At 66.9% G+C, this 27,095-nt stretch overlaps 1 protein-coding gene across 1 annotated transcript; it reads right to left on the minus strand.

Annotated features, from left to right (window-relative positions):
* Window positions 1-1,123: 1,123 nt before the first annotated feature.
* SYT7 (synaptotagmin 7) lies at window positions 1,124-22,524 on the minus strand (the record flags this gene model as incomplete). Its single annotated transcript, XM_082317318.1, has 13 exons — window positions 1,124-1,268; window positions 2,618-2,817; window positions 2,898-3,012; window positions 3,522-3,691; window positions 4,138-4,408; window positions 4,875-5,010; window positions 7,962-8,087; window positions 9,952-10,320; window positions 13,427-13,642; window positions 14,203-14,334; window positions 16,052-16,131; window positions 18,326-18,429; window positions 22,101-22,524. 13 exons carry the CDS (start codon window positions 22,522-22,524, stop codon window positions 1,164-1,166), a joined length of 2,448 nt encoding a protein of 815 aa, XP_082173444.1. The 3' UTR covers window positions 1,124-1,163.
* Window positions 22,525-27,095: the final 4,571 nt, after the last annotated feature.

The raw sequence follows: 27,095 nt of genomic DNA on the forward strand, positions 1-27,095 counted from the left end.
CTGCGCCCCGTGGGGCCCCCAGGTGGGTCTGTCCCCGCTTTGGGGAGCCCCTGTCCCAGCAGCCTCGGCCCCAGGGAGCGGGCAGGGGTCCGGCACGTGCATCCCGGGAGGAGCCGACAGGGAGATGCAGGCACCACAGGGATGCTGCTGGCACTGATCCTGCCAGGCTGGCCGGCCCAGGGAATGCCACCTGCCCGGGATGGGGACAATGGCGCTTGCTCCATCCCATTTTCCCCAGGGACCCCAGCGCTGGGTACAGGGCTCATGGGGGTCCCGGACCAGCCCTGGTGCCTGGGTCAGCCCGGCTGGAAGGGGATGTTCTGGGGCTCAGCATCTCCCTGGGGGGCCACCGCTTGGCTCGAGGCCGATCCCCTGCCCAGCCCCGCGGGGACATGCCTGGCGTGGGGGTAGCGGGGGGAAGAGCTGAGGTGGGGGCAGGATGGGGGGTCCCCATGCAGGGGAGCAAGCCCCAGAACGGGGTTATCGACCTCCCGCTGAACCCAAAAATGGAGGTAAAGCATCAAACCCGGCTGAAGGCAGTGCACAAACGAGCCCGCTTTGGCTAACGAACTGTGTCATGGCTTCCGATCCCAGGAGCCCGCGCCTGGCCCAGGGAAGGGGGCTGCCCTCACCCCCGGGTCCCCCCCACCCCGTGCCAGCCCAGCGTGGCCGGGGGGCTCGGGGAGGGCGGTGGGGACGAGGCAGGGGATGGGGGGCTCCGTGGCCCCGCTTGGGCGACGCTGACGGCTCGGAGAGGTTTTATTGAGCTGAAAGAGGAGGGGAGAGGAGGGGGGGCACCCTCTTGCACCCACAGCCTGGTCCCCTGAAATGGGGGGTGAGGCCGGGGAGGGGCAGAGGGGCTCCCAGGGACCGGGGCTGGAAGCACTTGCAGAAGTCCTGCCTGGTGGCGGGGATGGGGACGGGGGGTTCATCGCTTCTGGCACCCTTCTCGGCTGGGGGTCCTGGGCGGCTGCGTGCCCCCCACGCCCCAGCGCCGGGGAGAGGCGAAAGCGAGGGGCCGGGGGGCTCCGTCCCCCTCCTACCGCAGAGTCCCCGTGCGCCAGGCCACCGTCCCGCTGGTCCCTCGGCTCCTCGCCGGGAGCCCCTCGGAGAGGTGACGGGAGCTGGGAAGGGGGACCCCCGGCCTCGCCGTCCCGGGATGCTCAGGCCTTCAGCTGGTGCCACTGTGCCACCGCCTGCCGGGGACGGGCAATCATGTCCTTCCAGTGCTTCACCTCCCCGGGGCCGCTCTTCCAGGACAGGTAGATCTGCGGGGACAGGCAGCCCTTGGACCCACGGCTCCATTCCCAGCCCTTCCAGCCCCATCCCGCTCCCCGGCACTGCCGCCTTCACCCCCAACCTCCTCCCTCCCCACTCCTCCAGTGCGTGCCGCCGGCCGCGGGCACCAGCCCCGGCCTCTGCGCAGGGCCGGGCTATTTTTATCCATCGATTTTCCATACGACGACGCGGAAAACTGCGCGTGCCAGCCCTGCCCACAGCTGACAGCTCGGGGAGCCCGTGCCGCCGCTCCGGCTAAGCGGATTGCCGCGCCAGAGCAGGGCTCGCTGCTAATCACGCAATCAAAAGTGATTAGCACGCTGCTGGCCACGGCGGGGCGGCCGGGGTGTGAAGGGCACGCTCCTCTCCTCCGGCTCCACCGCCGGCAGCACCGCTTTGCTCTCGCGCTGCAATGCTCCCGGCAGCTTTAATGCAAAGCGGAGACATCATGGGCACCGTCTGTCTGTCCGTCCATGCAGCCTGTTGGCTGGTGTTGGGCTCTGGGTGCAGCCATGCCCGTGCCACCGGCAACGTCCCCTCCAGGCTGTGTCAACGCTGGGGACGCCGGCACCTCTGCCCGTCTCCGGCAGCCCGCAGTGCTGAGCCACTGTGGCCGCCCCCTCCCAGGTTTATCCCAATCTCCGTGTTCGCTTGATTACCGCGCTGCGTTTGGGGATCAACGGCTCTCTGCGGTGAGCAGTAATAACTGAGATTACTGCGCTCGTTTGTCATCGTTACCCTAATGAGCAGAGCGCTGGATGGATTTAACGTAAATCAAATCGAGAGTGGATGAATTCCTCTGTTCCTGTCATTGGGAGGCGGTGGGTAATCCCGACGCGGGGATGGGAGCCCGTCCGGTGGTCGATGCGAACCCCGGGGACCCCCGGCCGAGCCCCACGCCCCGTCCCTGATCTCCTGCAGCCGGGGACGGTGCCGCTGCAGGGAGGGCTCCGGCTCTACCTGGCACCGCGGCACACGGGAGCCATCGGGGACTTCGATTTTTGCCTCGCTATAAATAGACTTTTGGCAGGTTGACGCTCACCCTGGTGCAGGCTGTGCCGCAGCACGGTGTGGCAGGAGGTGCGGGACATGGCCACGTTGGACGGGGGCCACCGCATCGTCTCCCCACTTGTGTTGGGTGAGTCCTTGCCGCCGCACACCGTGGCCAGGACCGGAGATGGCCAAGGAAAGCCAGCACGAGGGGCCCCCGCCACACTCCACCTTTCTCTCCAGCTTGAGATGGCACCGGTCGCCATCAGCCAGGGTCCCCCAGGTGCCATCCCTCGGCAGGACACATTGCTGGGGTCCCTCCACCGCGCGCCAATGCTGCGGGACCCACCTTGCCGATGACGTCGTTGCGGCTCAGCCTGTCCTTGTCCATGACGGTGATGACGATGGTCGTCTCACGCAGCCGCTCTGTGGGGATGTCGAAGGCGAAGGACTCATTGAAGACGGGGTTCAGGCACCGCTTCATGACCACTGTCTTCTTCTTCTCCACCCGCTTGTCCTTGTACATCAGCCACACCTTCACATAGGGGTCTGGGGGGACAGGAGGTGCTCTCAGACCCGGCCAGGCGTCGGGCAGCGATGCCTGGCGTGGCTGGAGCCGGAGCTCATACCTGATGTGCCCCCAATGTCCATGGCTTTGAGGTTACGCGCTTTGATGATGTTCACCACGATGGAGTTGGCGGAGGGGTTGTAGCACAGCGACAGCAGCAACTCCCCACGGCTTCCCTGTGGGACCCGCGGAGGCTTTTAGGTGGGCGCCCCGAAAACACCCACCCCTTGCCGTGGCACCCAGCCCAAGCCCTGACAGGGCACCCAAAGCCCCAGTGTCCCACCACGGGAGTGAGGTGCTGGGCTGGGACCCCCCAGAGCCGTCCCAAAGGTGGACTTTGGGGCTGCACGGAAAATCAGGGCAGGAGGAGACGGGGCCATCCCAGTGGGATGTTTTCTGGTCTTGCTGGAAGCAGGAGAAAAAGAAAACGTTCATTTTACATCTACCTGCAACAGCTCTTTTTGACCCAAAATGAGACACTCACTTTAGGCTACTCAGTGTCTTAATATAAAGATAAAGATTTGAGAAGAGAAACCTCTCTGTTGGATGTTGAACCTTATCGCAAAGCGGAAAATGTCCCTGTTGGGGCAGCAAGAGGGTGGCCTTGTTGGGACACCACAGGGACAGGGGGTAGCCTCCCCTCGAGGACCGTCCCCAGGGGGTGGGAGGGGGACCAGGGCCTTACGCTGCCGTCGCTGCATGGCTTCAGGTCCTTCCAGAAGGTCTGCATCTGGGTGAGGTCCACCTTGTTGAGGGGGATGGACACCTCCCCGATGGGGTCATTGCGGCTGAAACGGTCGTAGTCCAGGACCTGGAGGTACAGCACCCGCTGCACCACCTTCTCGTAGGGGAACCCTGTGCCAGAGACAGAGGGGATGAGGAGCTGCCGCGGCCATGCCAAGCAGCACCCGGTGCTGGGGCCACCCTGCCTTGCCCGTGCTGATGGCGAGATGTTGGCACCAGGCAGTGGATGGGGAGCAGATGACAGCACGGGGCACCTCTTGTGGCTTCGGGCCACGGCAATGGCTGGTAGCAGATTAATTCCCCTCCGTGCACCCACCCATGGGTGCCTGCTGCGGGGAGAAGGATCCTCCCCCCGTGTCCCCTTCATGGGACACAGAGCAAACATCTCCAACCTAGCGTTGATGGCTTGGCCAACCCGGCATTGATGGCTTGGCCAACCCATCTCATCACCAATGGCCACCACATTGGCAGCTCGAGCTGAGCTGGTCCAGCCCAGGAGAGAGGACAGAGGGTCCCGCAACCGCTCCGCTCCCACCCCAGTCCATCCCAGCCCCTACCTTCAAAGAGGAAGGTCTCGTTCCAGTGCGGGTTGAGGTTCTTCCGCTTCACCTTGGTCTCCAGCTTGTGCTTCTTGTCGGGGAGCAGGTAGATCTTGACAAAGGGGTCGCTGGTGCCGCTGAAGTCCTTGGCTGGCAGCTCCTGCGCCTTCATGATCTTGACGGTCAGGGTGGACTCCTGGAAGTTGTAGCCGACGCTGAACTGGATGCGGCCCAGGTTCTCCCGGCTGACGCCCTCGTGACCCTCGTCGTCCTCGGAGCCTGGGGAGAGCTGCGGCGGGGGGAGAAGGGTGGTGAGCGCAGAGCTGGGGGGGCCATCATGGGACCACCAGTGGGGTCTGCACACCCCCGTCCCCGCCATTTCGGCACCTGAACTCGGTTCACACCAGCACCCGACCCCCAGCCCCGCGAGCTGTCAGGGGGCATCAGCCTCTCCCTGGCTCCCTGCCATCGCCATCGCCTCGGATGACTCCTGGCTCGGTGCCGCGCGTCCCGGAGACGGGGAGTGCCAATTAACCAAATTCTTCCTGACAGCCTGTCCCTCACAGCTCCGGCACCGCTTCCTCGCGCTGGCCCGGGGGGGGACGGCTGCGCCACCTCGGCTGAGCCGGGGCCACGGCGCCCGCCTGTGACGGGGACTTGGCAGAGCGGGCTGGGACGTGCCGGCGCGCTTGTGGCACAGGGCGGGCGTGGGGAAGAGTGGGAAAGCCCGTCACCAGCACACCCCATCCACCCACCATGAGCATCTCACTGGTCAGGGAGTTGACCAGGTCAGAGACGGAGGAGCGCGGCTCCGTCTTGCGGTCGGACTCATCGTGCGGTGGCTGCCCGGGTACCGGAGCCGTGTTCACCGCCTTGCTGCCGGCTGGCAACCTGGGGAAAGAGAGGCAGCGCCTTAGAGGAGAGGGGCCAAGGGCCAAGGGCGAGACAGCGAGGGGGCTCCCCAGACCCCCTCTCCCAGGGGATGCTGCGACTGGGCTGTGCCAGCCCTCAATGGAGGCTGCCAGCTGGGATGTGGGCAGAGCCGGGCTGCAGGGATACCCGGGGCTGTGCCGCCGGCGGCTGCGTGCCACCCGCTGCAGCCCACCAGCCTCCCCGCACAGAGGGGCCCTGGCTGGTGCAGGCAGCTGGTTCTGCCCGTGCTGCTGCCAGGCAGGGCTAGTTGCCAGCCGGTGCCCTGGGACCTGCGGCACGTCACCTGGGAGCACGGCAGCCGGCCCCACACTGCCCTTGTCCCCCCGGCCACGTCCCGCCCCTGGCGCCTGCAGAGGCCACGGTGATGCCAGGGGCAGCCGCCTGGCCCCGTGGCTACCGGGTCCCCACCAGCACCCGCGGCTCTGGCTGCGCCTCACCCACGCACAGCCCCTTCACACCCCGGCGCGGGGCCGGGTGCGTAGCCGACCCACGGGTGCTTCGTGCTGCGGCGAGGGCTCGGTGCCCGGTGCTAACCGTCCCCCTTTCCTTCTGCCATCGAGCCCTCCCCGGTGCCCCGCAGCCGGGACCGCTGCCCCGGCTCTTCCCGCACATCCCGGCTGTGGCAGCCGGGTCTTGGGGAGGGGGCCATGCCAGTGGCTCCCGGCTGGCTGCGGGACGGCGGGCATGGTGCCGGGGAGGGAATGGCCCGGCGGGAGGGTGGGCAGCCGGGAGCTGCGGCGGGCGCACGGACAGAGCAGCGATGGAGGCGGGTGGGCACACGCCGGGGCCACGCTGCCACGATGCACAGGGACAACAGGGGACACAGGCGCATGGCAGCAGGGACGGGGCAGCCCTGGGTGGCTCCCGCGGTGCAGACAGGTCCAAGAGGGAGGGGATGCGCACACAAACAGGCACCCCACGATGCACCCCACGCTCCCACCTGCCGCAGCTCCTGCCCGAGCCGAGACACGGTGAGAAACCAACAGACGGACCAACAGGACACACACCACGGCGGGCAGCATGCCGCCGGCACAGCCCCAGCGCCGCGGCGGGCTCAGCGGGCAAAGCCACAACGCATGCCACGAGACACCCACCGACACGCCAAGCACACGCAGACACACGCTGATGGAGACGCAGGGAGGGGACCTGGGGGCAACGGGGACGGAGGCACACGCAGCGGCACGGGGCGGCAGCCCTCTCGCACACCCACACACACACGGCTTGCCCGCCCCGGCGGGACGGCACGCCGGGAGGACCAGAGAGCCCAAGGTAGCTGGAGAGGCAAAGTCAGGTTAAAAACAGAGTGAAAATGAAGGCTGAGGAGCCGGCGGCGGGGCCCGCTGGGCGAGAAGGCGCCGGTGGAGCCGCGGGTGCCGGGGCAGTGGCGCACGTCGCGGAGGTCGCGGAGAGCGAGAGAGAGAGAGCGGGAAAGAGCAAGAGAGAGGAGGAGCAGCGTCGTCCACCACTGGCCTGCCGGGAGGGAAGGGGGAAGAGAGGAGCGGGGCGGATGGACGGACGGAGAGCGGTTAGTTGCCGGGACAGGAGACACGCCGAGGCGCCGGGCTGGAGCTGCCAGGGACGGGCTGGAAGGAAGAAGCTGAGAAACAGGGATGGAGGAGACGTTTTGAGGCAGAAGAGCGGGTGGCCGGCAGTGCTGGGTGGGCAGGCGAGAGCGGAGGGTGCCGGAGCCCGTCCCCTCCACCAGCTGAGCCCCCCGTGTCCCGCAGGGCCCAAGGGAATGGGGAGCAGGGGGGAGATGGAGGCGGGGAGGCCATGCATGCACTGGGATGGGTCTTTCGGACCAGCGAGCTGGGGGGAAGCGGGGAGCAGGGTCTTGCTGCGGCACAGCCACCCACCCCCTGTGCCCGGCACCCGGTGTCCCCCGTCCCCTCGCCTGGCACGGGGCAGCCAGCACGGTACGGCATGGTGGCCGGTGCTCCCCGCAGGGGCCGGCTGCGCAGCGCGACGCCGGGGAGGGAAGTGCTAAAAGATGGAGCAAAACCAAGCTGAGCAGGGTAAAAATAGCCGGTGGGCGAGAACGGTGCCAGTTCATTAACACGCCGAGCATGCGGGGAGGCAGTGCCCGCCGGCTTCACACCTCCTCCCCGCTCCGGAGGGGATTAACACCCGCTCCCGGTGGCGCACGGTCCCTCTGCTCCTGCCAGCCCTTGCCGGTGGCCGCGGCTGGGCTCCGGCTGGGCTCCGGTGCCGGTGACGAGCCTTCGGCACCCCAGGAAGGCACGGAGCAGCCGGAGGTGAGGGTCTGTGCCACGCTGCCGCGCAGCTTGCTTGGAGGAGAAAGGGGGGTAACGCGTCCCCCCCAGCCTGTGCCGCTTGCTCTGTCCCCGGTCAGCCTTGGGGCTTGAGCAAGGGCTGAGCACATGCCACCGCAGCGATGTCCCCGTGTCGCCGGGGGAGCTGCCCAGCTGCAAACGGCCCCGCCGGGCTGGAGGTCGCGGCAGCGCGGTGCACGAGACATGCGTTGGGATGGGACGCGGCTCAGCTGCCGATGCGGCGTTGTCAGGGGGTCCCTGTGAGCCTGGTCCCCCCCTGCGCCCCGTTCTCCTCCCGGCACAGGGACTCTCCCCTGCCCTGCGCCCCACTCCCGAGCGTGTGCCCCCAGCATGCAGCCAGGGCGGGGGGCTGGTGGCCGGGGATGGCAGGAGGGGGAGGACAGGGAGGGAGGAGGAAGGGATGGGGGGTCCTCTCGGTGCTGCCGCTCCGGAGACAGGACCGCGGGTGCCGGCTGGGGAGAGCTGCAGACGTCACCGTGCCCGCTGCCCGCTGGGCCACCCTGTGCCGCTCCAACCTTCGCGCTCCACGAGGCCAGCCTCCTCCTCCTCCTCCTCCACCCTGGGTGAGGCCCTCGTCTCCTCCTCCTGCGGGACTGCCCTCGTCCTCGCTCATACCTCTTGTCCCCCTGAGCGTTCGGCTGGTTCGGCTGCGTCCCAGCGGGTTGCAGGTCGGGGATATTGGCAAAGTCATCTTGCTCTGAGAGTCCCAAAACCAGGGATAACACCACCATCCGGCCTTCCCTGCCCAGGCGGCCCCGCAGGCAGCGGGAGAGAGAGAGAGAGAGAGAGGAGAACACAGCATCAGGCAGGGAACCGGCAGGAGCGGCGGCACCCCGCGGTCCCCCGACGGAGAGGGGACCCCGGTTCTGCCCGCCGGCCCCTGTGCAGGAGACGATGTCCGGGATGGGCGCAGAGGGCTGCAGGGAGAAAGGTGCCGGCTCCGGTGAGCCCGGCACATGTGGGTACCGCCGCCAGTCCAAGCAGGGAGGATGCCGAGGTCCTGCTGAAGGGGGAGAAGGTGCCCAGAGGGGCTGGGGACGAGGGACACCGCGAAGGGAGCGAGGTCCCAGCATCCTTCTCTGGAGGAGGAGATGGCAGTGCTACGGCCGAGGCTCTTTGCCCCCCTCCAGCGCCGCCAGCGCAGCTTCCCCGGGCCCGTAACCGCATTTACACGGCGGCGCCGGGGAGGCAGGAGGGAGGGTAAACAGAATAAAGAGCAAAAGCAAAGTTAATGGCTTTGAAAAGCGGCGGTGGTAAATGGCAGCGGCTCCTCTGCGGGGAAACGGTGTGCTGGCTTGGCACGTCCCGGCTCTGCGGCTGCTCCCCCTCTGCCAATTAAGGCTGGAACCAGCACCAACGCTGGGTAAACAGGGAGGAACGTGACCCTCGGGATGGCTAATGAGCCGCATCTCGACATTGGGAAGCCGGCAAACGGAGCCGGTGAGGAACCTCTTGGTTGGAGAGAGCAGAGCCGGCACGGTGCTGGGCAGGCAGAGGCGAGCGGGGCACCGACCGGCTGGCGGTGAGGAGGGGGGTCATGGCTGGTGCCGGAGCTGGGAGGGGACCCCCTGGCAGGGCTGTGGGCAGCGACCCTGGGATGCCTCTACCTGCCCGGAGGAAGGTTCAACCCTCTCTCCAGGGCTGCCTGCGCAGGCAGGAGTGCGATGGGCAGCTAAATTCGTGTCTCCCAGGGCCTTTCCCACCTAACCCTGATGCTGTGCTGACCGACGCAAGGGCAGGATCAGGCCTGTCCGTCATCCCCGAGCACTACCAGCCTGCAGGTGCACAGCCGGCACCTGAGCATCCCCTCTCCTGGGGGGCAAATGGGGACCGGGGGGAGCAGGAGGACCCCGGGAGGACGGAGGCGAGGTGGGGGGACAGGCTCTGTGGAGGAGTGACAATGTCATGTGCTGAGATACAGCAGCAGCACGGGACTCAGATTAGTCCTCAGCGTTTGAGGTTTGAAAGCCAGTGCTGATACAGGAGATAGGGTTAAGCCAGATTAAAGATCACACGGCTCCGGCAGCTCGGAGTGGGCTGCCTCTGCGGCTCCCAGCCCGGGCGGAAGGCAGCCTGGCAGGCGGCGATATCGGGGCCAAACAGACGGTCACCCCTGCACGGGAGCCACCGCCGGCACGGCTGCCTCCCCGTCCTCCTCCTTGGGGCAATGTCACTCCCCGGCAGTGGCTGTCCCGCAGGCTGGAGCATCCCTGCACTCCTCAGGGACTAAAGGGGACCCTAAGCACCCACACCGGCCGGCAACGCAGTGGGTGATCTGCCGCAAAGCCATGGGGCAAAGCGAGCTGAGGGAGTGCATGAGACCCTTCCCTGAGCCCCTGGGCTGGGGGAGCAGCCCCTGACCCCCATGATGGGGCCGTAGGGGACCCGGCTCTTCCCGCTGGCAGCAAATCCCCGAGGTGGTGCCAGCCGAGCGGCTGTGCCGGGGTAAGCAATGGAGAGAGCAGAGGAGCAAGCAATGGGGAGAGCAATGGAGAGAGCAGAGAGCAGAGGAGCGAGCGATGGAGAGAGCAGAGAGCAGAGGAGCGAGCAATGGAGAGAGCGACGGAGTGAGCGATGGAGAGAGCAGAGGAGAGCGCACACTTACAGAAAGGACTTCATGTCCAAGCCGCGGTTGCGGATTTGCCCCACCACATGGTCCCAGCTGCCGGGATTGGAGCGGCTCCGGCCGCCAGCCGTCCGATGCTTGGAGCCGGCGGCGATGCCCTGGCGCACCTGGCCGCCGCGGGAGCCCCGGGGATTGCCGGCGCCGGCGGAGGAGCCGCTGTGGGCCTGGAGGTGGCCCAGGCTCTGGCTGGTGGTGGGCTGGCTGTGGTTGGCACGCTGGTGCTGGCTGAGGGGCTGCTGCAGACTTTGCTGGCGCATGAGCGTGCGGGGCCTCTGGCATTTGGGGTCGCCTGCTGAGGTGGGGATATACTCAAGGGTAGTGGCTGTGGACAAGGTGGAGTCCTCGAAACTTAGGGAGAGGAAGGGCAGAGGAGAGGAGAGAAAGGAGAAGAAGGTGAAGGGGCAAAATTGGAGGAAGGAAAAGAAGAGAGTTAGAGAGAAGATGCCCCAGCGCAGGGAGCGCTCCGGCAGGGGCCAGCGGATGCAGCGACCGGTTCCTCTGCCTCTTGGCCCTTGCTTGGCCTCGCCGGTGGCACGGGGCTCTCGCGCCGCTGCCATCTCACCCAGGCGCCGTCCCGGGCTGCTGAGGGGCTCGGCCGTGGCACCGCGGCACCCGGCCGGCTGGGTGCCCTCCCGCTCCCGCGGCTGCCGCGCAGCCGGTGCCTTCCCAGCGCGCCGGCCAACCTCGTCTGTGAGCTAATTAGGCTGCTGCGTGAAGGCAAATCCCACGGCGCCCGCTCACGTGCTGCCAGCCAGCCCGCCCCGTCCCCGTCCCTCCCAGCCCAGCACCCAGCCGCCAGCACCCTCATCGCCGGGTCTCAGCATCCCCTGTCTTGAGGGACCGTGCCGGCCAGGGGCTCCCGCAGCGATGGGAGGGCCGAGCCTGCCGTGGCCGTGGCATGCCAGCAAGCCGGGTGTCCCCAGGGCCAAGCCAGGCTGCCAGCGGAGAGGGACCCCACTGGGGTGGGAGTCTGGCCGCGCTCCCAGCCCCCTGATCACGGGATGGGAGGCGATGGGGACATGGCCCCGGCAGGACGCGGAGCGCGGAGAAGCCCAGCCCTGGGCGGACGGGCTTCGTCTGGCCGGCGGAGAGGGAAGAGCAGGCGAGAGGCCGGCGGGAGAAGCGGCAGTGCCCATCGCTGGCCATGCAGTCGGCCGCACGCCGGGGCGGCAGCACATGCGTGGCACGGCTCATGCAGCCGGGCAGGAGCCCTGGGGACGGCGCTGATGCTCACAGCAGCCTGCAAAGCTCGTGGCCGTGAGATCAGGGCATCCAACCAGCCTGGCAAAAGCCCTCGGGGGTCCTCGATGCACAAGGGCAGGGGACCACCGCCCCGCCTGGCACTGAGGAGTTGCCTTCAGCAGCAGCCCCCGACCTTACCCCAGTCCCTGTGCCGCCCGGGGCCGGCCGGGGTGCCGGCTGAAACCGCATGGTGAAGCTGTGCCGTCGTGCATTGCCAGCAGCGGGGGACAGAGAGGGAGGGGGGAAGGATAAATAGCTTAAAAAAAAAAAAAAAAAAAAAGAGGTGAAGAAAGAGCGAAAGGTGAGAGAAAGAGAGAGAGGAGGGAGGGAAGGTGAGAGGAGCGGAGAGCTGGGACGGATCCGGCCCCACGACCAGGGCCGAAGGCACGCGGGGCACTGCCCGGGCGCGGCGCCACCCCCATCGCGCCTGCCGCCGACCTCCTTTCGCTTTCCTATCAAATCCTAAATTAGTTCAATTTACAACCTCTCAGTCACAGGAAACTAAATCTGGCTCCTCTCGGCCCGGCGCCAGCTGGAGGCGCGAGCTCCTGCCAGCACCGTGCCAGGCGGCAGCGCACCCTGCCCGCACACCCTGCCTGTGCCTGCCCGGGTGCCCCCGCTACCAGGGGAGGGGTACAGCTGCCAGACCCCCAGCTCCCCCCCCATGAACACCCCCAAACCCAAAGGCTCTGTGCAAAAGAGATGCTGAAAGGCAAGATGCTTCGCCGGCGGCTTCCTCATCCCCTTAACTCTGCCCTCGCCGCCTGTGCCAGCCCAGCGCACCATGGCGGATGTCCGTCTGTCCAGCTCCCAGCCCCTCTGAGCAATGGAGCTACCAGCCAGGACAGCAGAGCCCATCCCCACGCCGGTGCTGCCCCAGCTGGTGCGGCACGGCCGCCGGCACAGCCTGGCTGTGAGTCAGCGGGAGCGGAGGTGCCGAGCGGCACGCGGGCGCGTGTCCGCGGCTCTTGGCACGGCAGCTGCACGATGCCTTTTCTTAGCCGGCCTTCGCACATCCCGCCGGAGGAGCGCGGGCTACCAGCGGGTTTTGCTTCGCCGCCGAGACTGGGTATGGCTGAAGGCTGCGCAGCTCCCCCTCTTCCTCGCCTCTCCCTCCCGCCTCCCAGCAGCTGAGCCGGAGCACACCAGCATCGTGCCAAACGGGCGGCCACGGCTCCAAACGAGGGGGACACCAATCTTTGGGGCTCCAGGAGGCATTTGGGATTTGTCCAAGGTGGCAGGACTGGCCTTTCTCTTTTGAAATGGTTTTCTCCCCACCAACAAGGCTGCAAGAAGCAGCAGCGATGAGGCACGGCAGCCCTGGGAAATGCCTTTGCCGTCACCACCGACCTCTCCGAGGGCGCCGGGGCCGCTGCCGGGACCTGCCGGCTGCTCAGCCAGCAGCATGGCACTCAGGCTGCCGCGCAATCGGAGGCTGCTGAACCCCAGCACAGGGAACCGGAGCCGAGATCAGAAACATAGGACGGAGCCCGCAGCCAGATAAATCACCGCCATCTCCCCTGGCAGAGCTACGGTCGCTGCCAGCAGCAGAGGGTCTCGCCGAGACCCCCACCCAGCCTGCCTGGGCCACGAGCCCTGCAGAGTGAGCCAAAGCTCCGCTTTTCCCCTAAATCTGAGAAACCGCCAACTTTCCCCAACTCTCCCCCAGCATCGGGTGGTGGAGCCACAAGCGAGGTGCCGGCGCCGGGTCTCGTGGCTGTGCCGTGGGTCAGGGGAGCGCCGCGGAGGGAAGAGGCTGGCGATGCCAGGCACCATCCCTGATGGCCGCATCCCGGGGACGGGGACATGGGAAAGCAGCTCTTGCCTTGGGGCTATCACCAAGATGGTGCCCCCTGCCCCGGGGAGCCTCACCGGGGCCGCCGAGCTGCTTCCCACCGGCATCGGGCAAAGCCACTCTTGGCACTGGAAATGTGCCGGGGACAGCACCCAAACGCGCTCCTCCTGCCCGGGTGGGGCTTGAGCCCCGCAGCCCCCTCCTCCACTCTCCCCGAGCCGAAACGCTGCCAAAACGCTGCCAAAACACCGCCGGGGGCCTGGGCAGCCCCTCGCCTCCCTCGGCGCGGTGGGCCAGGGGATCTCTCGGTGGCCCCCATCCAAGCGCAGCTCACAGAGGGGAGCGGGCACCTGGGCACGCTGGCGGTGGCAGGGGTCCGTGCCGGGGTGCCGTGCCGGACCGTGCGTGCTCACTCACTTGGACAGGCTGAGCTTTCCTGCGGCCAAGTGGCTCTGCACCGTGTGCCAGCGGCCTCGTGCCGCCTTCCCCGCGCCGGGCTCGCTGTGGGCAGAGACGCTGCTCCTCATGCTGTCCTCGCCGAGCCGCTGCTTCTCCCCGGGGCGGCCGTCGCGTTCCCCCGCCAACCCCGCGGCGGCCGACGCCGTCAGCTTGGCCCCTGATAACAGAGAGCCACTGGGCCGGGCCGGCGGCCAGACCCCCCCAGACAGACACGAAGGGAGCCGGACGGACAGATGGACGGACGTGGAGGGAGGAGCCATTTGATAGGGGTGGGGGGTACGAGGGGAGGGGGAGAGAGCCGGAGGGGGACAGACGGACAAGAGACGGACAGACAGACAGAGAGAGAAAGAGAAACATCAGCACTGCAAAAGAAAAAGGGGTCCTGGCCGGGGGGTGCGCGGGGGCCTCGGCAAAACCATCCAAAATAAAGGGGGGAGGAGGGCGAGGTGAGGGCAGGGGTCCCGCTCGCCGGCAGCCCAGCCCCGGGGGGGACCCGTCCCCACGCCGAGGGGGTGCCCCCAACGCGCAACCCCGTCCTGCGCCGCCGCGAAGAGGGGGGGGACCCGCCGCGGCCCCGGCCGCCCCCGGGGGAGCGGGAAGGAGGGGTTGCTCGTCTCCATGGGGCTGCCCATGGGGTGGCGTGCGGGGAGCCCGGGAGGAGGAGGAGGTGGAAGACGAGTGGGTGCTGCCCATATACTCACTACACGGAGCAAACCCGGTAAGGAGAGACTCACTTGAGGGAAAGCCGCGGATCACCGTACGGGGCGTAAGGTGAAATGTTTAGTATAAACTCCTTGGGAGGGTAGGAGCTCCATTTCTGCTGCACTGTGTTGTCATTGTTATTCCAAAAGTCTCTGTCTAGATCGCTACAGCGGCCGGAGACCGGGGAGAAAGAAAAGGGAAATACAAGAGAGAGAAGCTGAATTCCTGCGAGAGGGGAGGAAAAGCAGCCCTCCGCCCCCGGAGTGCCGGGATCCTGCGGAGAGAGACGGGGCGCGCGGCTGCCCACCCCTCGGACACCGACACACACACACACACACGGACACGGACAGACGGATGGATGGACGGAGCAGGGCAGAGCTGCGGAGAGACAGGAGCGGGCGGCTCCGCCGGCTGGGAAGGAGAGAAGGATGGAGCGGGGTTAGAGAGGTGCCGGCAAGCACGGTGCCGGTGCAGCATCCCCGGCACGCGTGTCTGTGTGTCCCTGGCATGCTTGTCTGTATGTCCTTGCCTCCTCAGCAGCCAGGTCCTGGAAGCGCACGCTGCTTTGTTAACCGTGATGCTGCTGTGCGTCGCAGATCCCTCCAGCCGAACCAGCCCGCTGCCGGCATGGAGCCTGAACCTCCCGGCTCCGGCAAGCCACCCGCAGCACCCGCTACCCGGCCCGAGCTGCGTGCCGGAGGCTATGGAGCCGAGCAGTTCCCCGCTGGCACTGGGGGACTTCAAAAGCCACCGGTGCCCAGCCCTCGCGCCCCTCATCGATGCCCACCTGCAGCTCTGGGTTGAGCCTGGCCACGTGGACCCTGCCAGAGCCAGGGAGGGCGAGCTGCGTGTGCCACGCCGTCAGGAGGGGACGTGCCTCCCGCTCTGGTCCCAGCTGGGCACGGCCAGCCCTGGGAGCAGCTGGCCGGGCTGTGCCCAAGCAGAGGGGTGCCTGAGGTAACCCCAGACGCCTGCACCCCAATATCACCCTGGGCAAGAGGCCAGGCCAGACGAGGGAGGAGGTTTGCAATAGCCAGTGCTCCAGCCCTGGCTCCTCCCAAGAGCCCTGCGGGGTGCCAAGGGGTGCGGGGGGCAGAGCTGGGGCTGGGGTGCCCCGGAGAGCCCCCCCGGCTGCCAACCCCCTGCCTCACTCCCTACCCAGTGCCGTGAGATGCCTCAGCTCCGCTCTCCTTTCCCCGCTGCCCGTGGGCTGCAGAGCCGTGGCAGCCGCGCACACAGCGGGGCCGGGGAGGGCTCCATCAGCGGGGCAGGGCTCGGGCTCTGCATGCCCAGAGCCGGGGCATCCCCGGGGACACCAGTGCTGAGGTCCCCATGGCTCCATCTGGTCATGCCTGCAGCTCAGTGGGTGAGCCAGGAGGGGTACCCGAGGGTGCTGGAAAGACCCACCAGTTCTCCCAGTCTCCCGGAGCCTCTCTCCCACTGGGGCTGGGGGACCAGGGGACACCTCCACCCTGACTGGGGGGACCATCCCATCCTGCAGGCAGCTGCAGGAGCAGCAGGGATCGGCAATGGGCACCACCCATCGCTCCATCTCCCCACCAGCCCTCGCTGCCGCTGGGACAGAGCCGGGCCAGCGGCCGCTGCCAAACTCGCTCTGCCAGGGCTGGGCTGGGCACGGACCCTCCTCGCTGGGAGCAGAGGGACGGCCACCTCTGTCCCCAAGGAGGGACCTCCCTGCTGCTGGCGGGGATGGCACCGATCCAGCACGTGTCCCCATGCTGGCAGGGCACCCACGGCCGGGGGATGGCGTGTGGCAGAGGGCAGGGTGCTGAGCGGGCTGCGGCTGGGCCAGACCCGTGGGCAGAGGGGCTCCCGGCGCCGCAGCCCCCTGCCCCTCTCCCCCCCTACCCTGGCACCTACTTGATGGTTTTCTTTTCACTGCGGCCTCGGCTGGAGTCCGGAGTTCCCACGGTCTCCAGGGAAGTCTTGTAACGCTTACCCTGCGGAGAGGAGAGGAGAGGGGGGGTCAGGGGGAGGCAGGGAGACCCCCACTGCCCCGCAGAGCATCACAGCAGAGGATGGGGATGGGAGCTTGGGTTTGACCTGGATTTTGCCCTTTTCCCTTACAGCCTCCCGGTCTCCGGGCTCCGTCCCACCGAGCTGGGCAGCAAAACTCCCAATAGCTTCATCCCTCAGCCCTTACGAGCCAGCAAAGGCACGGGGGAGATGCTGGCCTGGCCGCCTTGGCTCCCAGGCACCATCCCCAAGGGACTGGAGGGGGCTCGTGCCCCGCGTCGCCCCAAGGACAGAGCAGCAGCCACCGCCTGCATACCCTTCCACAGCCTCACCGGGGGAGGAGCGGGTAATTTTAGGATTAATTGAACCTGAATTAATTGAGTTCACCTTCCCCACCAAAAGGGAAGAGCTGCCATATGATAATGAAGCAGGCACTCGCTCCTAACTGGGGCTTGTAATCAGGGCACTTGACTGTGATTTCCGACGGCAGGTTCAGTGTGCTGCTCCGATCCAGGGCGGACAAGAGCGCAATTAATGCCAATTAGCGAACAATTAGGAGCGGAGGCTGCTCCGCGCAGGTGCGGGGAGGCCGAGGTGGGCCGGGAGCAGCTGCTGGAGCAGGCTGGGGTTGCGGACCAGCCCTCCCACCACGGTGGCCCGGGACCTGCGAGCATCCCTCCTGCAGGAGCCAGCCCTGCGTGCAGCCTGCCCGCGAAACGGAGAGTATTTCTCCCTTCTCCTTCTCCCCAGCCTCATCACCTCTGCACAGAGCCATCTTCTTGGCAGTGCTGCAGCAAAGGACTCCCTGCATTCACAGCACGGGTGTCCTTGGACAGCCACCGGCTTGTCCTGCCAGGAGCTGCAAGGATGCTGGATCTCCTTGGATGCCCACGGGCTAACCCTGCCGGAGGCACAGGGATGCCCAACCTCCTTGGATGCCCGTGGGCCGTCCTGGAGGGAATCAGCCCTGAGCTCAGTGTTGTCCCCAGCTGACCATGGCACAGGGATCGTGGGGACACGGCGGCAGCGGCTGCTGGCCCACGCTCCCCCGGCACTAGCCGACCCGGGGCTGCCGCGCGGGCACAGAGCGGGGCCAGCCCGGCAGCCGCTCAGCAGGTTTGGCCGTGGTTCCCACGCAGCCGTTCCAGCTCTGCGCGCTGTCGAGGGCCGGCCGGGACGCGTCTTTCCATTCCCAGCCTGAACGCCTTCCCGGCCAATTTATACTTATTTGTTCCTCTGCCAGCTTCGTCCTTCAGCACAACCGGCCCTTCTCCTCCCCGGTGCTGAACCCGCCGCCACCTCCCTCTCCAGCCTGCCCTTCCCTGGGGGGCACCAGCCAGCCTTGGACACCCCACCCACCTCCCCTCCCCGCACGCCACGGCGGCTCCCACCGTCCCCACACTGCCTCATCCCCGGCCGGACCCCTTCTCGCCTTCCCGGGGGAGCGTTCCCTTCCCGCAGTTCGAGGGGAGCCGCCGGCATTGCCAGGGTGGGCATCTCCCCCGTGGGAAGAGCCGCCGCCATCGCAGCACTTGACCCAGATTTGAATTTGATGGCGAAGGAAACGCAGCCGAGCGCACGGCTGGATCCTGGTGCCGGGCTGCTCCGGGAAGAGGAGGAGGAGGAAGGACGCGGGGCAGGAGGGAGCGCTGTCCCAAGCCAAAGGCCCTCCCGCCGCAGTGGGGCTCGGGGAGGGAAGCCGGGTGCCCGGGGGTGCTGGGGAGATGGGGTGGGGGGCACAGCGGGCGGCGGTGCCAGCTCACGGCGCCCGGCGCTGCCGGGGACAGGCTGGCCGCCTTCCCACGGGGCTCTTCCAGGCAGGAGCGTGCCCAGCAGGACAGGGGCCAGATCGTTACCGCTTGTCGCAAATATATATATATGTATTTGGAAACTTCCCTTTATGCTGCACAAACAGTTTCGCCCAAACATTTAATTATCACATCTCCAAAGAGCAAAATAAAAGCTGCAGCCGGCACCCGCCGCAAACCACTCCCGGCAACTGCCTGTGCCTGCCAGCAGCCTCGCTGCCCAGCCGTGCACCCCGCTGCCCCAGTGGCAGGCATTGCCCCCCACCCAGCAGGACCCCCACCCCGGCCATCACCCGGGGGCAGCAGGTGACCAGGACCCGTGTCCCAGTGCACCCCAGGACCCTGGGAAGAGAAGAGGGGGGACACTTACCAGTTTGCGCTGGCACCACTGGCAGATCCCGCAGAGGACGATGGTGACGCTAAGGCTGACGGTGATGATGGCTGAGACGAGGAGGACGTCGCGGGAGGGAGCCCCTGCGGGGGAGCAGAGCAAAGCCGCCGCTCAGCGAGGGGACGGGGAGGGGGCTCAGCCCCGCGCCCGGGGGTGTCCCCAGCGCGGGTGTGAGCACAGCACCCTGCACGCAGCACCCGGGGAGAGCAAACGCAGGGAACAGGGTCCAGCTAACAGGCTCCAACCCCATGAAACACCCCGGCATAGTGGCCTCCCCGCTGGCCCCTTCCGCTGGCTCCGGGCTCCCGGTGGGATGCCCCGGCCCCCAGCGCTCCCCAGGAGCTCAGGTTGGAGCAGAGCAAAGGCTTTAATCTCGGCCGGCACCCTGGGAGCGCTGGCATGTCCGGCAATGGTCGCAGCGTCACCGCGTGCCTCCTGCGGCTCCCACCACGCCATCTCGGCACAGCGGCTGTTGTTTTGTGTTGCTTCACTTTCCTTCGCTTTTCCCTTTGCTTTCCTAATCCCCATCCCTTCCCCTTGCCCATCCCTTCCCCTTTGCTCTTTCCCTTCCTAATGCCCATCCCTTCCCCATCCCCATCCTTTCACCTTCTCCATCCTCTTCCCCTTTCCCTTCCCCATCCCATCCCTTCCCCATCCCCTCCAGACAAGCCATCCCCAGTTTCCTTGCTGGATCCGTGCCCTTTCCATCGGTGCCCCGCAGCCACCCCACAGTAGGGGTTCCCTCTTTGGGTCAGCCAGACCCACACAGACTCACCCCAAACAGCTGCTCCTCCCCAGCCTGGCCATGGGGACAACCTTGGGGACCCCAAAAATGGGGGTGGACCCCTCTGCTGCTCCAGCATCACCCCCCACGGGTGCTGGGGATGGTTACAGGGCCAGGCAGGCATCTCCCACCCACCCTGCTCCTGTCCTGCACCCAAGCAGCCCCGTGGGCAGGAAAACCCCTCGCCAGCCCCTGAGGGACCTGCCCTGCCTCCCCCCACGGCCCCCGCCCCGGCACAGGGTGTCCCCGGCATCCGGCAGCCCCGGCACAGCCGCCGAGCTCACGGCCATGCCGCCAGCCAGCGTGATGTCCCTGGCACCGTGGGAGGGTTAATAGGGACCCACGGTGGCTTGGGGGGGGGGCAGTGGGACCCCCAGCCCAGCTCAGCCCCGTCCCCTCCAGGAACCCCCCGTTGTGGCATCCCTGCGGGGACCCCGCAGCCAGCTCTGCACCCCGGGATCCGGACAGGCCATCGTTCGAGCCACAGCCGGCAGTGGGAAGCGGCGCGGCCGAAGCAGCCCGCCTGTAGCTGTACTGCAGTATAAATATTAAACAATAATCGTTAATAATTAATTCGCCCGCAGACCTTGTTATTGTAATGAAATTTGCCAGCGGCTCAGAGACTGGGATGAGTCAGAGTGGCCTGGGCGGCCGGATCAGGGGCTCAAGCATCCCCCCAGCACACGATGGGGTCCCCGGTGCCGCCGCCGGCCCGCTCCCGCCCCGGCGTGCAGACGGGTGCCGAAGCGGCCGCAGCACCGGCAGCCCTGCGGCCTCCGGCGGAATAAAAAAAGAGAAGCCAAGGGGATGGTGGCAATAAAGGGGAGTTTTATCAAAGCCGCACGGCTGGTGCTGAGCCTCTGCCAGGGCGGGATGGAGCGGGCAGGAGGGTGGGGAAGTCGGCCCGGGGGGTTTCGGGGGACAGGGCTGGGGGGTCCCGGCTCCTGGGCCACAGCCAGCCCCCCGCCAGCGGCACAGCCAGCCGGCACACGCGCTCCCTCCATCCAAACCCAGCAAGGGGGGCCACTCCATCGCTCCTCGGTCACGAGGAGCCTGTGTATAAAACTCACTTAGCAACTGTTGCCTAGGAGGGAATTTGGGACCAGCCCTTAATTTCAAACATTTATAAACCTGAGCTAGATAAGCTGCCGGGGGGGATGTAAAGCAGCTGAGCTGGCGGGGAGGGCTGGGGCAGCCCCCCCGTGGGATGCCCAGCTCTCAGCGGTGCAGGACCCTGACCAGTTCAAGTTTGGCACATGGGCTAGCCGGGCAGGCTGGCGTGGCTAGGAATTGGGGTGAGCCCTCCTCTGCCCCCCAAACGCCGGCTCACCCCCCCGGTGCTCCCCACAGCCCTGATGCCTGCCCGGGGACACCGTGACATGCCGAAAGCAGGGTGCCCTGCCTGGCTGCCGCACAAGAGGCACGCTAATGACTGCGGTGAGCGTGACCCTCGCCGTAACCCCTCCGGGCTTAGCCTGGAGCTTCAAGAGATGCTTCGATCCTTGCGGGGTCAAGTTCATCCTCAACGTAATCTGGCGAGAGGGAAATCAAAGGGGAGAAGGCGAGGGGAAGGGATGCGCGCTGCCTGCAGAGGTGCTGGCACGGCACAAATGAGGGATTACCCTGCTTAGGAAGGAGAAATCCAGCGCGGTGTCCGGACACTGCCACCGAAGGCGTTGGGGAGGGACGTCGGTGCGTGCCGGTTCCCATGCACAGTACCTGTCCCAGGCCAAATTCCCTGTGCCAAGCTGCCACCGCAGCCCCACACCTGGCGTCCCCCGGTGAGCCTGATGGTTACGCCGGCAGGGACCTGCCTGCCTGGGGGGCTCCACGCCGCGACGCCGGGCGCTTATTGACGGCGTGGCTCAGCCCCCAGCCACCTCCAGGCTCAAGCCACGCGGGTCCCTGTGCACAGGGGGGTGCCAGCCCTCCCCGGCACACGTCCCTCAGCCCATGCTGCCCGTGTCCCCAGGACTGGGGGAGAGATGCTGGCCCCCAGGCTGCTACCGCCCTCAGCATGATTTAAATGACTCGTTTTCCAGGCAATTAGCACTGGTTAATTAGAGAAGCTGAGCGGAGCAGAGCTCCTGGCTTGTCCCCAGCCCTGGGTCCCTGCCCCGGGACGCTGCGTGGGGTCCCCATGCCGGCAGCAGCAGCTCCCCGGTGGGGATGCTTGGCATGGGGATGCCACGGGGATGGCCATGGAGGCTGGGGAAGGGAGCGGCATGGCGGCGCGGCCCTGCAGCCCTTTCATCAGTATTCCATGTCGCTTGATGGGATATAATTCCACTTTTACAGCTGGTTATTGATGAGGGGATTACCTGCCTCGTTAGCACCACAGCTCTTCAGTGTGGGATTTGCGGGGTGCTGCATGAGCAGCAGCCGGTTGAGCCAGGGAAGAGGGTCCCTGTGCCGGGGGAAGAGCATCCCCATGCCAGACGCCCTCCTGCGAGCGTGCACCTTGGCACGGAGGACCCATGCATTCGGCCAAGCACCCTCCCACACCCTTCGGAGCCCCCAGTGCCCACAGTCCCCCGAGTGCTTGGGAGAGGGAGCCGGTGGCGGCGATGGCAGCGTGCCGCTGTGTGCCCATCTCCCCTAAGCCGCTGCTCCTGCAGGCGTGGGATTAGCAAGCTCCGGAGCACGAGCGAGCTCTGGCCTTTGTGGCTGTGGAGGAAACACTTCAAAACCCGACCCGAGCACAAGTGAGAGGCGCAGAAATCCGAGAGGGATTATTCTCCTCTAAGCAGCGTGTAAGCCGGAGATCCTGTAAGATCGGCCCGGCGGAGGCGAGGCGCTCGCGGCAAGAACTGCTGATACCAACGGATTCGCCACGCGGCTGAGCACCGGCTCCGGCGATGCGCAGGGAGGCAGCCCCGCGCTGGGGTGGCGATGGGTGCTGGTGCCATGGCAGAGCTGGGCACCCCTGTGCAGGTAGCCCAGCCCGGGGACACCCTGCGGTGCCCCAGCCTGCTCCCATCGCCTCCCTGGCCTCGGTCCTCGTCTTGGTGGCTTTGTGCACTTCAGTGGCCCTGAGCATCCTGGTGGCTTTGTGCATCTTGGTGGCTTTGCACATCTCGGTGGGCCTGTGCATCATAGTGGCTTTGCACATCTCGGCGGCTTTGCACATCTCGGCGGCTTTGCACATCTCGGCTTTGCATAATTCGGTGGTTTTGCGCATCTCGGTCGCTTTATGCATCTTGGTGGCCTTGTGCATCGTGGTGGCCCTGTGCATCTCGGTGGCTTTGCACATCTCGGTGGCCTTGCATATCTCAATGGTTTTGCGCATCTCGGTTGCTTTGTGCATCTTGGTGGCCCTGTGCACGCTCAGCTCGCCAGGACAGACATCGCTTGAGTCCGGCACAGCGAGACCCTCCCGCTCAAGGGCAGCCATGCCCCTTTCCCCACCGACCCCCTTCCCCGCACGGCAGGGACACCCTGTCTCCCTGTGCCCGTCCTGGCATTCGGACTTGACCAACAGCTCCCCCATCACCCCCAGCTCCCCACCGTGGACCTGCACCAAAGCCCACGGCCCCGGAGCAACACTTTCCACCCTGGCACGTGGCGGCGCTGGGAGGGCAAAGCACCTGCGAGGGGCACCCAGCTCCTCGCCATTCTCCCAAGCGAAAGGCTCCTGCACAGGATAGAGATGCTGGAAATCTCTTCCATGGAGTGGCAAGCGGCCAAGGGCTTTGGACAAGTGGTGGGCACAAGCTGACAGCATCTGCCGGCACCAGGGCTGGGGCTGATCTCTCCGCAGGTACCCCAGCGAGGACGGCCCCAGCCAGGCTCTCAGGGCCATATTTTTGGGTGCAGAGCCCAAAATGCCCAGCTTGGGGTGGGCACGGCGTCTCCCCTGAGGCTACTTGGTATTCCAGCCCCGTCTCCCCAAGCATCCTCCCACCGGCGAAACCCATCGATGCCAAGTACCCAGGGGGAGAAATCAAAGCTGCGCGGAGCCCCCCCAGCCCCAGCCGCCCGCTGCGCTCTCTGGAAGCGGCGATCAAAGCCTCTCCCCGCAGCCGACACGCCACAGCTCCACGCAGAGAAACTTCTCCCCGTGCCAAGCCGCCTGCCACCGCCGCCGCCGCCGAGCAGGCGCCCAGCGTGCCAGCCCGCGCCGCTCGCCGCCTCGCCAAACCGGCAGCGGAAACGCGTGCGCGCCCGGGGAGGGGGGAGCGGGAGAAGGTGCCAAGCGAGCGGCACTTCCCCACCACCACATTTTGCCGCGAGCCGTCTCCGCGAGCCGCGGAGCCGGGGTGGGACGTGACACTGAGCCCAAATAGGAATGATGGTGCTGGGGAGGGAAGGGATGGGGCAATGCTGTGGAGCAGGGGGATGGGAGGGGGCCTGATCCTGCCCCGCATGGCATCGGAGCATCCCCTTGTGCCGCGGGAGGGCCGTGCCGTGGCGGACGGCCACGGGGTGGGGAGCGAGGCGGCCGCCTTGCCACACCGGGGCTTCCCAGATGCTGTTTGCCTGGTGCCAGGCCGTTAATTCCTCCTCTTCTCATCCTCCCACTCATTTGCTAGATATTTCCCAAACCTCTTATTTTTAGGTTGCAGCTAAAAAGCTGTGAATTTGCAGCTTTCGCTCCTGTGCAGGATCCCGGGCACAATGCGGGTGGGAGCAGGGCAGGACCACGGCGGGGCTGCCCGGCAGGCAGAGCAGGCAGGCAAAACCCATGCCCCCAGTGCAGGCAGAGGGAGAGGAGCCGGGCATGGGGGGCCTGCCAGGATGCAAAACCTCCGAGGTGGGACGAGGCCTTGCTGTCATCCTTGGAAACAACCCGCCGGGCGTTTTGGGGCTGCGTTGAGCCAGGCTTGGCGTGCCACCAGGCAGAGCCGGGCGGCCGCAGAGCTGGCAAGCCGGAGGGCTGAGACGGCTGGGTCCGGCGGTGCCACCCGCCCGGGGGCTGTCGGGGGCTGCGTGGGCACAAGCTGCTCGGAGGGGGACATCGGCAGCCCCACGGCCATCCGGTTGCCCCGGCGGGTTGCTGGCCAGTGTCCCACCATCGGACAAGCCTCAGGGAAGAGGACCAGCACAGCGCCACAGCTCAGCACCCCAGGCGTGCCCAGGGTGAGAGGGAAGGGAACGGGCGTCTGTTCTCCATCTGTGCATCTGTCTGTCTATCCATGCGTCCCCCTCTCCAACACATCCATCAATCTCTCCATCCCTCCATCCCTCGTACACATCTGCTTCTCCATCCAGCCATCTGTCCATCCCCCGGAGCTGTCAATCTGTCCGTCTCTGCCTCCCCACGCGGAGCTGCCTGCCCCGGGGGCTTTGCCTCCGGACTTTCACAGACCCCCCCGGCGTGGTGCTGCCTCCTCTGCCAGGGACCCCGTGGGATGGGTCGGCCGGTGCCAGGCACCCAGCGAGCAGCACCCTGTGCAGGCACCTCTCCCCCAGCACCCATGCACCCAGTGCTGCAATAACGCCAAGACACCCAGGCCCAGGTGCAGCCAGACATCCCCTGTCCCAACCTGCCGCCATGCACGGACGTGTCCCGCGGGCCCTGGCGCCACGGTGAGGGGCAGAGTGAGAAACCTGTGTGATGGAGGATAGGATGGGTGTTTTGCCATTGAAGCCGTCGGGTCCCTGGTGCACCCAGGTTTCATTTCACACCGCCTTTGCGAAGCAAGCCCCCGCTCCCGGTTTGGGTATGGCACTGGGGGTGCACACCAGTCACACAGCCCGCCCCGAGGCTGGTGGGCACTGCAGCCGTCGGTGCACCACCGTGGCAGGGTTCATCCTTCTGCCATGGGCCGTAGCCACCGGGACGGGCTCAGCCCACGACTCCCCAAGGAGAGGGGAGCCAGAGCTCCCAGCACCCTGCGGCTGCCCTCAGGACCTGCCCCCGAATCAGCCCGGGCATGGGGAGAGGATGCTCAGGGCACCCAGCGCCTCGCTAAGCCCCCAGCCGGGCAGCGCTGCCCGCCAGTATCCCCCCTGCCTGCGCTCTCCCAGCACGCCGGCAGCTGCCGGCGCGCCGCAGCCATGCCTCTGCCCTGCTCCGGTATGCAGCCGGCGTGCAGGATGCATGCACGACACGTTCACGTGCCGCTCAGCGAAGCCGCAAGGCCCCGGGCGACGCACGCACGCAGCCGCCACCGGCCCCGTGGCAGAGCGGACCCCATGGCACCCTTGGGCGAGCCCCCCGCGCCAGTTGGGGCTGCCACCCATACCCCCTCCGGGGCGGCCGCAAGCAGGAACTAGCGGTGGAGGGAGAATTTGGCAAGTGAAGGCGCTCCTTCCCCCGGTGCTGGGCTATTTTTGGCTGAGGATTTCCGGAGAGGCATGTGGTTTCTCTGCCTAGTGGTCCCCACCACATCTCTCCTCCGGAGGAGCACCCGGACCAAGTCCCATGGGGTTTCCATCCATCGCCCTCCCCATTTCAAACCCGGCTCCTGACAGCGATGCCCCTCGACCCCAGCAGGGCTGGCTTCTGCTCAGCCCCTGCTCCAGGTCGTCTCTGCCCCAAAACATGAGCCCTGCAGCCCTGGCCGTGCCTGTGCCCCGCAGCCCCCAGGCATCGCCCCCCACCCCGGCGGCAGCCCCAGCCCTACCTCACCCGGGCGCAGAAACCTCTCCCGGCAGCGGTGGCAGGCACGGAGGAGCAGGCTGGGCTCTCACGCCGAGCGGCACTGCCAGCTCTCTCGCCGCCACGTCGCCGCCACCACTTAGCCTCTCGCCCCAGGGCCCTCCATCATTCCCGGGCACTTCGGGTGACAGCGGGAGAGAGGGAGGCAGAAAGCCAGAGGCTCCCGGGGACAGGAATGAGCAAGCTGTGTGCCGTGCCTGGCCTCATGAACCCCCCCTTGCTTCCTCAGCTCCCTGACCCCCCCGGGCAGTGCCCCCCAGCCTGGGACCCATGCCGACGCTGAGCTTTGTGGCCAGGAAGGCCACCATGGGGACAGGAACCCTGCAGAGAGCTCAGTGCCGGGGGGATGCTCAGCATCGGCCACAGCCTCCAAACCAGGGGCCTGGTGCTGCTGGGGGAGGAAGAGGAAGGCTGGCGGAGAGCAGACGGGAAGACGGAGAAACGCAGCTCAGAGGGGAGGAGAGAGGAGGCAGAGGAGGGGAACAAAGGGCTGAGGAAGGCCCCAGATGGAGGACTGAGGACACGGAGGTGTGGGCAGGTGCCTGGGGGACGTGGGGCTGGTGGAAATCCTCCTGCAGACCTTGGTCCCTGGGGTGCATCCTCCTCCAGTGACACAGGCTGAGACCCTGGGGAAGTGGGGAGAGCCACCCATGGGGGAGCGGGGACGGTCACCCATCGCCCCCCCCAGCCACCAACGTCCCACAGACCCAGCCGGAGGGGAAGGGCTGCCCGGACCTTGTTTCATGGGTGCCTGGAGCCCCCCAAACTGCAGCCTCAGGGCTCCCCCCACAATGTCCCCCACTTGGGCGGGCAGGGAGAAGGGCTGCTGCGCTGTGCCGTCCCTCCGCCGCCGCCCCGGCTCCATCTCCGTCAGCGCGATCGGCCGCTTCCCTTTCAAACCTCATTAACTCCCCCCAAGGTGACCCTCTCCCTCCTGCAGCAGGGCTGCGAGCCGAGCTGCCCGGAGCCAACAGGAGGGGATGGGGTGCTCACAGGGCACCCCGAGCTCGCAGGCGGGCAGAGAGCACCCCCGTACCATGACCAAGCTGGCACCCACAGGGCTGCAGGACCTGCTGCTTGGCACAGCCCGACCCGCCGCCCCCCAGGCCCACCCCAGACCCACACATCCACCCCGGGCCCCCAGTCGCAGCCCGGGGAGCCCGGCCCCCGCTCGACGCTTTCGCTGCCGCTCTGCCTTTGCACACAATCCCTGCGCGTCGGCCCCGCCGGCGGCTCTTCGAAAGCCCTTCCCCTGCTGAATCCATCTATAATAGATATTGTAGCTGAGCCCCCAGGGGCCGGGGGGTGGCAGCGATATTATCTGCATCTGTCTTCATTCCCCGCTCCCCCGCCCTTCCCCG

Source organism: Platalea leucorodia (assembly GCF_965183815.1).
Source record: "Platalea leucorodia genome assembly, chromosome: 7".
NCBI lineage: Eukaryota > Metazoa > Chordata > Aves > Pelecaniformes > Threskiornithidae > Platalea > Platalea leucorodia.